At 44.3% G+C, this 11,444-nt stretch overlaps 1 protein-coding gene across 6 annotated transcripts in view; it reads right to left on the bottom strand.

The window, feature by feature from the left end:
* Window positions 1-376: 376 nt before the first annotated feature.
* The window catches only part of BAHCC1 (BAH domain and coiled-coil containing 1), a 129,580-nt gene continuing 118,512 nt past the window's right edge, over window positions 377-11,444 (bottom strand). For all 6 annotated transcript variants that reach the window (XM_077253370.1, XM_077253369.1, XM_077253372.1 and 3 more), the window contains 4 exons: window positions 11,010-11,183; window positions 8,739-9,823; window positions 7,516-7,752; window positions 377-2,477 (listed from right to left, as the gene is read on the bottom strand). In XM_077253370.1, the coding sequence (XP_077109485.1) occupies window positions 2,271-2,477; window positions 7,516-7,752; window positions 8,739-9,823; window positions 11,010-11,183 (1,703 nt within the window). In that variant the 3' untranslated portion in view covers window positions 377-2,270. The remainder of the gene's footprint in view (window positions 2,478-7,515; window positions 7,753-8,738; window positions 9,824-11,009; window positions 11,184-11,444) is intronic.

The following is an 11,444-nucleotide window of genomic DNA, read 5'->3' as shown; positions in this document are numbered from 1 at the left end:
CTGCGGATCTGCAGCATCAAAAACGCTGCGGATCCGCAGTAAAAACCGCAACATGTGCACATGGCCTAAGCCGGCCCGTTTACACACTTACTTGGGTCACATGCTAAAAAAGGAAGCGCTGTCCAGCATGGATCTGTAAATAGAGTTCCTAAAGTTTGACTAGCATATATAACTGACGATTTGGACACCTGAGATAAAAGAACCATATTGATAATTTGTGTTACTTTCTTTTAAAAGAACACATAATTTTGTTTATCTGGACACTCCGTTTAAATGTGAAAGTATACAAAACATCATATGAAACTCATGTGGTAGGTCAGGGCAAGTTACTTACACTTCCCTCTATAGTACCCAAAAAAGAAATATGATGCCACACTTCATTTATATAATATATATTTATAGAATATTTTCCTTTTTTTTATTCCATCGGACCATATTGACATTCCCAATACATTTTCTTTAACTTTTTTTTTTCCTTAAAAAATGTCTTAAACAACACAAAAAAAATATTTCAGACAATTTATATACATATTTCCAGGAATTTGGTGTTATTTTAACAATAAAAGCATTTAAATGTGACTTTTTTTTAATTTTAGATATTTCTCATTGCCCCATCCCCCCTTCAAGTCCCCAAGTGCTTTTATTCTCTGTAGCCCCTATTATAATTACAAATTATACAGAATTCCTAATATTCCCAGCCTTGCCAAAGGACACAGTGCATAATTTATATTTCAGCGACAGCAAAATAAAAGGGGGTATTTTTTCTATTTTTCTTTTCCATTGAGTTGAAATTTATGTTTTTAAAGGATTTTTTTTTTTGTAGTTTTCATTTTGTTAATAAAAACTTTCCAAAAGAAATTCAGTATTTACACAGTGAATAAATAGAATATTATTACACCTGATCTTGCCTTTCAGGAAGAAAAGCTCTTAAGAGGTACTGGGGAGAATATGGCTTGAAACTTGAGGCTGTTGACCATAAATTAGGAATAATACAAATAAAAACACACAAAAAAAGAAAATTACAAAATAAAAAATAAAATAATTTTTTTTACAAAAATTACAAAAAAAAAAACTGACTGTAAAATGGATGGAGCAGTTTGGCTAGGAAATCTTTAGTTTGATACTTGCTTTTCAAAATTTTGAAATAAAAATGACGATGGGTTGATTGTTATTGGATTCACAGCAGTTTATATGCTCCGCGCTTTAGCAAATATCGGGGGCCAGAGAATGGAGCGGTTTTTTTCTGGAACGGTTTCTGCCTAGCACCTTGCATTATTATAGGCTTTTCATAAATTTTCTGTAGTGTTTGAAGTGCTACGTTGAGGTTTGAATAGTCGTCTGATAGTGTAAAGCCTTAGGTGAGCAGATATCTCTCGGGCAGGTATCAAAGTAAAGAATTTCCTAGCATGGCCGTACATAGCCCTTCTGCAATCAGTAGGTCTGTATTATATTATGATATCAGGTGTTACAGTGTGTTTACAAACTTTTTAAACGGTGTGGGGACCATCTATATCATGGCCGATGCTCGACATCCAAAATTTTGAGCCAAAATTTGCCCAAGTTTGAAGCCCATGTGGACCGGGGTCTGGTCAAACTCTATTCACCAGGGTATAAAGGTTGACCAATGATCTAATCAAAGTGGCAAAAAATACCATAAAAGTGGCATAGGACCACTTTGACTGAGACCTAAGAACTTTCATTGACCTTCTAGGCTCTTAAAGGTGGTCCATGAAATTTGGCCTTTCCAGCATGTCTTCAAAGCGTCCCAATATTTGGTGGAGTCTGTCCAGCAGTGAATGTGAGAACCAAGGTGCCATAGGTTAAATGGAACAAAAACAAGACGTAGAAAGAAATAAGAAAAGGGAAGAGTAGCTCCAATTTTACCAGTCAGAGCTCTCCTTTAGTGTTGAATGCCCCAAGTGCCTTGGGCATCATCTGGGCATATTTTTATTTTTGAGAAATGTATCAACCAGGTCCTTTCTTTAGGAGAAAGATCTACTGATTTCAGAAGCAGTCAACTTACATGAGACAGAGATGCATCGGAGACTGGCGTCTCATATTAGTGTAACACAACCGTGTTCCGGTGCACACTCTGTATGCTGTTTGGGTGGCTAGGACTTGTGCGTATAAGTTTGCCATGACTACGTCTGATGTGTGACGTTTAGTGTACAGATTTCCAGACTTGTCCATGCTACCTGTTTTAATGTAAGAAGAAGTGCTGTATAGTTAAGTGGTACCCTCTTCCCCCAGTTAACTCCCATCGTGGCATATCAGCACAGCACTGGCACACCCTCTGCGGTCACCAGCCGCCCAGTTCCTGGGTCATAAGTTCCTGCCAGGTAGTAGAGGTTCTGCCGATCTTGGTAGCGCTTGCTGTGACTCATCTTGTCATACTGCTGGCGGCTCACCACCTGGCACTTGTGTGAGATTGTCTGTACGTCATTCTCATCCTCATGGGATGACTGGTACAACGCGTTCTACAGAGAGAAATTCACAATTAATGTTGTCAACTTTATATCATAGAAGGCATTAACTTATCAACTAGGGATACATGTCTATCACAGATTGCAATGAGGACCATTCCATACAGTTCTCAAACAGTGGTTTTGCTAGAACCTAGAGTCAGGGGACTTGTACTTTAGGTCTCTTGACACCAGTTATTACCATATTCGATGAAATATTCAACTTCGTACAATTCCAAAAACTACTTGCTCTTTATCTTCCTACTCCTACTGATTTCAGGGGACATCTCCCCCAACGCTGGTCCACCATCCCCCAACCTCAGCCCCTACCCTACCTCACATCGAAACCTTACTAACCTTATTAATATTAGTTGTACTCCATCTCCTTCTTTTAATTGTGCCCTTTGGAATCCATGGTCTGTATGTAACAAGCTTCGTTTCCTACACAATTACTTTCTGAACAACTCTCTTAATCTGTTGGCCCTCACGGAAACCTGGATTCAGGATTCTGACTTGGTCTCTCGTGCTGCCATTTCCCATGGTGGCTTACAATTCTCACATTCCTTGAGACCCACAAACAGACATGGTGGTAGAGTCGGCATTCTCCTGTCCCCACAATGCACTTTCCAGGTCATCCCCCCAGTTCCATCACTCTTATTCCCTTCTTTTGAGGTCCACACCATCAGGCTCTTTCGTCCCCTCTCCCTCAGAGTAGCGGTCATATACCAACCCCCAGGCTCAGCCACACACTTCCTGGACCATTTCTCTGCCTGGATGCCACACTTCATGTCCTCAGAACTACCAACCCTTATCCTGGGAGACTTCAACATCCCCATTCAGAGCCCCACTTCCACATCTGCATCCCAGCTTCTATCACTAACCACTTCTCTAGGCCTCTCACAGCTCTCAACCTCTGAAACACACAAAGACGGTAACACCCTTGACCTGGTCTTTGTCCCACTCTGTTCAATCTCCTACCTAGAATAACTCACCGCTTCCCCTCTCTGACCACAACATTCTCTCCTTCACACTCACAATTCCTCGCCCACCCCAACACACTCCTACCTACCACACATTCAGAAATCTACATGCTATTAACCCTCATACATTTTCAGACTCCCTACACTCATCATTGTCCCCAATCTCCACTTTTTCCTGTCCTGATCTGGCTGTATTTCACTACAATGAAACTCTTAGAAGCACCCTGGCCAAGTAGCTCCCCTCACCCTCAGAACCTCCAGACACAGAGTAAAACAGCCCTGGCTCACATCGCAAACCCGATTTCTCCAGCGATGCTCTAGATGTGCGGAACTCTTATGGAGGAAAATTCGCACACCAGAAGACTTCATACACTTCAAATTTTTGTTAAGAACCTATAATTCTGCCCTTCACCTCGCCAAACAGACTTACTTCACCACCCTGATCTCCTCACTATCAAACAGCCGCAAGAAACTTTTTGACACCTTTCACTCCCTCCTCAGGCCAAAAGCACAAGCCCCTATCACAAACATTTATGCTGATGACCTGGCCTCCCACTTTATAGAGAAAATAGATAATATCCGTCAGGAAATCCTCTCCCACCACCAAGTGCAGTGACTCCCATCCCTCCCAGCATTTCCCCTGGCTCACTCTCGACATTCGATCCCATAACATAAGAAGTCTCCAAGCTCCTCTCTTCATCTCGTCCGACTACATGCACTACTGACCCCATTCCCTCACATCTCCTCCAATCTCTCTCTCCAGTCATCACAACTCACCTAACTGCAATCTTTAATCTCTCCCTATCCTCGGGTATTTTCCCATCCTCTTTCAAACACTATCATGACTCCATTACTAAAGAAACCTGCCCTCGACCCATACTGCACAAACACCTACAGACCGGTCTCCAGTCTCCTCTTCATCTCTAGACTCTTGGAGCGCCTGATCTACTTCCCACCTTACCCGTTACCTCTCCACACATTCCCTCCTAGATCCTTCACAGTCTGGTTTCCGCCCACTACATTTGACAGAAACTGCACTCAAAGTGACAAATGACCGTCTGACAGCAAAATGTAACGGTGACCACTCTCTGCTTATTCTTCTCGACCTTTCTGCAGCTTTCGACACTGTTGACCACCCTCTCCTACTCTCTAGGCTCCAGTCACTAGGCATTAAGGACACTGCTCTCTCCTGGATCTCTTCCTATCTTTCTGACCGCTCCTTCAGTGTTCTGTTCACTGGCTCCACTTCATCTCCTCTTCCTCTCACTGTCGGGGTACCTCAGGGCTCAGTCCTTGGCCCCCTTCTCTTCTCCCTCTACACGGCCCCAATTGGAAAGGCCATCAGCAGATTTGGCTTTCAGTACCATCTTTATGCCGATGACACACAACTATACACATCATCCCCTGACCTTACCCCCACTGTACTACAGAACGCCACTGACTGTCTGTGTGCAGTCTCCAACATTATGTCCACTCTCTATCTGAAACTCAACCTCTCCAAAACTGAACTACTTCTGCTCCCGCCATCTACTAACCTCCCTAAATCTGACATTTCCCTCCCTGTGGGTGGCACCATAATAACACCCTGGCAGCAGGCACGCTGTCTGGGTGTTATGTTTGACTCCGATCTCTCCTTCACATTCCATATACAATTTCTTGCCCACTCTTGCCGCTTACACCTAAAGAACATCTCTAGAATCCGCCCTTTTCTCACAATGAAAACAACAAAAACCCTCCCTATCGCCTTGATCCACTCCCGCCTGGACTACTGCAATGCTCTATTAATTGGCCTCCCCATTACTCGACTTTCCCCTCTCCAGTCCATCCTTAATTAAGCAGCCAGGGTCATCCACCTGGCTAATCAGTATTCAGACGTGTCCGCTCTTCGTCAGTCGTTATACTGGCTGCCTATTCATTATAGAATCCAATTCAAAGTACTTGTTCTTACCCACAAAGCTCTCCACAGTGTGGCACCCCCTTACATCTCTTCCCTCATTTCTGTCTATTGGCCTAACCGACCACTGCGCTCTGCAAACAACTTTCGACTAAAGGTACCTTCACACGAAACGACATTATAACGATATCGCTAGCAATCCGTGACGTTGCAGCGTCCTCGCTAGCGATATCGTTTCGTTTGACACGCAGCAGCGATCAGGATCCTGCTGTGATGTCGCTGGTCGCTGAATAAAGTCCAGAACTTTATTTGGTCGTCCGATCGCTGTGTATCGTTGTGTTTGAAAGCAAAAGCAACGATACCAGCGATATTTTACACTGGTAACCAGGGTAAACATCGGGTTACTAAGCGCAGGGCCGCGCTTAGTTACCCGATGTTTACCCTGGTTACTAGCGTAAAATGTAAAAAAAACAAACAGCACATACTCACATTGCGTCCCCTGCAGTCTGCTTCCTCCTCTGACTCAGCGCCGCAAAGTGAAAGTGAAAGCAGCACAGCGGTGACGTCACCGCTCTGCTCTCACTGTACGGCGCTCAGTCAGTCAGGAAGTGGACGCAGGGGGACGTGAATGTAAGTATGTGCTGTTTGTTTTTTTTAGATTTTACGCTGGTAACCAGGGTAAACATCGGGTTACTAAGCGCGGCCCTGCGCTTAGTTACCCGATGTTTACCCTGGTTACCAGGGGACCTCGGCATAGTTGATCGCTGGAGAGCGGTCTGTGTGACAGCTCTCCAGCGACCAAACAGCGACGCTGCAGCGATCGACAGCGTTGTCGCTATCGCTGCAGCGTCGCTTCGTGTGAAGGTACCTTTACCTCTGCACTAATCCGTACCTCCCACTCCCGACTCCAAGACTTCTCCCATGCTGCGCCAATTCTCTGGAAAGCTCTACCCCAAGATATTAGGACCATTCACAATTTGCATAGTTTTAGGCGCTCCCCCAAAACACATTTGTTCAGAGAGGCCTATCACATTCCTTAATCAAAGTAATTTTATGTTTGTGTGTGTGTGTGTGTGTGTATAGCCCATTCACTACTTCCATCTTTCCTCCACCCCCTGAAGATGGTGGACCATCATTGTAAATACACACCTCTACCTTGTATCTCCCCCACCTCATTGTAGCTTGTAAGCTCTCACGAGCAGGGTTGTCTTATTTTGTTTTAATTATTGTATTGTTAATGTTGTTACTTATGACTGTTGTGTTTGAAACTGTTAAACTGTAAAGCACTTCGGAATATGTTGGCACTATATAAAGATTCGATAAGTGCCTCAGGTATTTTCAGAGCCTACCAGAATACCATCACAGTGTTGCTTTTGAAGACATGTCTGTATTCAATGGTGTAGCCCTCTTGATGAAAGGTCCACCTGACCCAAAAACGCATTTGATAGCTAAATAAATGTGTCATCCTAAAAACCCAGACAAGTCTCCATTGGCAGGGTGATACAGTAATTTTTTTCTTGGTTCCCTTTCCTTTCATCTACCATAGATGCCTGCTGATGTTCTAGAACAGTCGATTATCACCACCTTCATGTTCATCAATAGCATTGAACCTAAGTAGGACAACACGATTAGGATAGCACCAGTCCAATTCGTGATACTGTATCCTCTTATCGTCCAGACACATTCCCCTATGGAGCAGGGTTTGCTTTTTTTTTCCTAGTGCTACACTTAATTTACTGAAGGAATTTTTCAGCTAGACCCACCAACTGTGGGTCTAGCTATTGCGACACTAGGAGATAGCTGCAGGTATACCTTTTAAGATGCTTGGAGCTAGCCACACGTCTAGCTCTTGAGACGCTTGGGAGTTTGCCATGGGTCTAGCTTGTGGAACACCCAGCAATGCGATTTTACTGAAGGAATTCTAGCGAAATGTAGCATTATATAGTGACCATTCAAATTAATGACCATCCATGTAATAAATGGATGCTTCAGGTTGATCAGATTGGGAGCTGCTCTTAAAGAGTGCCTTTTCCATTATTGTTCAGAGGCATCTATGTGGCCTTTTAGTATCTATGGACAAGTCCTTCTTCATAAGATCAACATTTTTAGGCCAAAATTAAAACTTAGGACCATGTTAACCAATCAACCAGCCTCTGTAGGTCACGCTTTAGTGTCTCACCTTTCCATCGCTGTGCCTTTTGCCCAGTTTAGTCTCTTCGGGATGGTAAAACCACTTGACTTTAACCACCATATTGCCACCCCATGACTCCCACATGCTTTCAATACGTCCTATATAGGGCAGATTTGGACGTCCAGCTGACAGGAAAACTGCGCATTCCCCAACGTGCAGAGTCTCCTTTCCCCGCACTATGGATTTGTAGAACAGTTTTCTGGCTTTCCCTTTCATTCCTCGCCTCTAGAGATAGGAAAAAATAATATTTTAGCGGTCACATCAGAAGACACGAGATGTCAAGATTCCAAGTCGATATTTTTGTCCAGCACAGTTTTCAATACTGAAGTCAGTGCTGGTTAAAGCCTAGAATCTACAGTGGTGATACATGAACCTCAGATGGTCTTCGCTCTTGGAGAAGCTTGGAGCCAGCCACAGGTCTGGCTCTTGGAATGCTTGGAGACAGCCACGGATCGGGCTCTCGTGATGCTTGGGAGACGGCCATGGATCTGGCTCTCTGGACGCTTGGGAGACGGCCAAAGATCTGGCTCTCAGGTTGCTTGGAGCTGGCCACGGCTCTGGCTCTTGGGATGCTTGGAGCTGGCCACGGGTCTAGCTCTTGGGATGCTTGGAGCCGACCACGGGTCTAGCTCTTGGGACACTTGGAGCTGACCACGGGTCTAGCTCTTTGGACGCTTGGAGCCGACCACGGGTTTAGTTCTTGGGACGCTTGGAGCCGACCACGGGTCTAGCTCTTGGGACGCTTGGAGCCGACCACGGGTCTTGTTCTTGGGATGCTTGGAACCGACAATGGGTCTAGCTCTTGGGACGCTTAGAGCTGGCCATGGGTCTAGCTCTTGGGACACTTGGACCCGACCACGGGTCTAGCTCTTGGGACGCTTGGAGCTAGCTAAGAGTCTAGCTCTTGGGACGCTTGGAGCTGGCTACAGGTCTAACTCTGGGGACGCTTGAAACTGGCCATGGGTCTACTTCTTGAGACCCTTGGAGCTGGCCATGGGTCATGCTCTTGGGATGCTTGGAGCTGACCACGGGTCATGCTCTTGGGGCACTTGGAGCTGGCCACTAGTCATGCTCTTGGGATGCTTGGAGCTGGCCAAGGGTCATGCTCTTAACGGATTAGCAGATGTGTCACCAATTCGCAAGGATATACCTATCTGAAGGAGTACTTGCTAATAAAGGGCCACAAAAACTAATTTCAAAATAAGTCTTACCTGCGTAGGCTCTCCAGACCATTTCCATAGTTGGCGTGCAGGCAGAAAGGCAGAAATCTTTGGCCGGTTTTCTACAGAGGGCAGGCGTTGCTGTCTAGGTAGGGGCTCTTTGGTTTTAGGGAAGTTTGAAGGGGTCCCTTTCCTCCTCTGTTTGGCTTTTTGTCCTGAGACAAAGCAGCCCTGGGAGCCTTGCCCACCATCTTCTGTGTGCTGTGCCAGCAAGGTAGGCACGGGGTGGGTGAGGCAGGGCTGCAGGAGCATTGTAGAGTCGGCTTCATCTGAACTCTCCGATGAATCCTCATTGTCTGTAGAGCAAATGCTGGAGCTGGACATGGAGCCAGAGCTAGAAGATGAAGAGGACCCAGAGGAAGAGGAAGAAACGGATAGTCCTGCAAGAAATCTCGATGGAACTCTTGCCTGCAAACCCCCCTGGTTCTCTTCCTCATCCTGGTCAGAGAATGAACAGTCACTGTCACAGTTCACCCCATACTCTGTTTGCCCAGTGTACTTTCCAAGAGCCAAGCCCATGGATAGTTGGTCATGAAGAGGTGGCTTCCTTTTCTTGTCCTTGGTCAGTCCTGATGCAGAACTGTAGCCCTGTCGAACATGAAGCCCAAAGTCTTTATCGTAGAGTAGGAGAGCTTTGCCGTTTTTAGTTTTGGGGGACATTACACCCTCATGATCTAGTTTCACCAAAAACTCATTACCTGCCTTTCTTTTACCACCTTTTCCCTTGTCCTCCTCCTCTAGCCTCTCTCCTTTTTTTATCCGTATAGGCTTCTGCCCAGCTGTAATCCCAGTGTTGGCACTACTCCCGAAAGGACTGTATGAGTTAGCCAAACTGCTGAAGGAATCCGCTCCGAACCCGTTACCAAACACATGAGGCTGCTCTCTGCACTTCTGTTTCTTGCCATTACCCTGTGATTGAAAAGGGTCATGCAGCCCAGTGTTAGTCTTGCTGCTGGCTTTGCGCTTTCCTTGAGAAGGCCAGCTCATCAGGTCCACGCTCGTCGAGCGACTTAAAAAGTTGGTGGTGGCAGAAGGTAATGGAGTCTTTGCTCCTGAATTGAACACATCCATTTTATCTGTAAAATCAAAGTGTGAAAGAAGTTAGCTCCAAAAGCGTCACCACATTATTTTAGTCATACCTGTGATTTTCAATGTTAACAAACATTTCGCACTTAGGTCATGTGGGGTCTAAAAATGTCAGATAAAAAAGATGTTCCTTTGAGAAAGTTTTCTCATCAGTTATCATTGATGATGCAATGGAATTTCCAGAAAACTGTCTTTGTCGCAAATGCATATTCTAGAATGTTATAAGATTTTCCTCCACAATTTAGAAAACATAGACTTTCCATAGCCTAGTCCAATCACTGGCCAAAAGGCAACTTGGCAAAATTAAAGAAGGCGACTTAGCTCAACTGGACACATTGGCGCATGATGGGGGTGGATGATGGCCTTGAAAAATGTTGTCTCCCTACCCCTCACTGTCAAACTATCCAGAAGGATCTGCACTGGAGAATATTTGCTACACTGAAGGGGCACCAGCACCGTCACTTCTTTGAAGCAGCACACGGGCGCTGAGAGTGCCTGCCCAGATCCCAGCAAGCTGCAAGAGTAAAGCAGGCAGTGGTTGCTTTCCTGTACTAGTCACTGCTGTAGGTTCCTACGCAGAGCGCAGCAATTGAGTTGAGTTTGTCATAGGCTGCTATTCTCTGCATAAGCAGCAACCAAGATAACAAAAGCTGAGCTCATAAATGAAGACCATATTGAATCGCGTGCACTGTAATTTTGTGACAGAAGAGGCAGACCTGCTGGGAGAGCTGTAAAAAAAATGTAATAAAATATATATATATATATATATATATATATATATATATATATATATATATATATATATATATATATATATATATATATATATATTTCTGGAAAAAAAATTGTCCCACCTCCCCTTCCACCAACAACAAAACAGCATTAAAATAAATATTACATTTTTACCCTCTATTTCTGACTAACTAGGGTTAGGGATAAGGTTAAGGATTTGTGGGCTAGGGCAATAAGATGGCTGCTTACAAAAAAATATAAGTAAAAAAAAAAAAATAACCGTGTATAAAGTAGGAGATGTAAAAACCTTCCTTTGCCACAGGCACACCCATACTGTGCCACTGACTTGAGCCACCAAAACCACACCGAACAAAAGGTCTAACAGAAATCTTTCTCAAGGTTCTCCTTGGTGTCACTGCTTTTCCCATTTTCTTTTCTACTCACCTGTTTTCTCCTTGCTGATCACCTTCTTTCCATTATTTCTTGATGCCTCTGCTGATTCTCGGTTGTCTGAGGATTGGTTTTGAGAGGCTTCAGAAGTCGAGGTGGTATTACTGGCAAAGCGCTTTGTTCTTCGACTCTCTGCGGACAACAACAAAGCAGGAGACGGTTCTGTACCTGCAAAGGGAAGATCTATGCTTTATCAGAAGGCCATTGTCAATCCCTTTATCATCCATGACATCTGCAGACCCAAGATTGTAGTGATCATTTACAGGGGTAGTCTTGTTTATGACAGTGGCTAGTGGGTATCTATATATGGGTATCTATATATGGGTATATATATATATATATATATATGGGTGTATATATATATATATATATATATATATATATATATATGGGTATATATATATATATATATATATATATATGGGTATA

The sequence above is a fragment of the Ranitomeya variabilis genome, chromosome 4 (genome assembly GCF_051348905.1).
Source record: "Ranitomeya variabilis isolate aRanVar5 chromosome 4, aRanVar5.hap1, whole genome shotgun sequence".
Classification (NCBI taxonomy): domain Eukaryota; kingdom Metazoa; phylum Chordata; class Amphibia; order Anura; family Dendrobatidae; genus Ranitomeya; species Ranitomeya variabilis.
The sequence above is the reverse complement of the archived record's forward strand: the minus strand, read 5'-3'. Positions and strand labels throughout refer to the sequence as shown.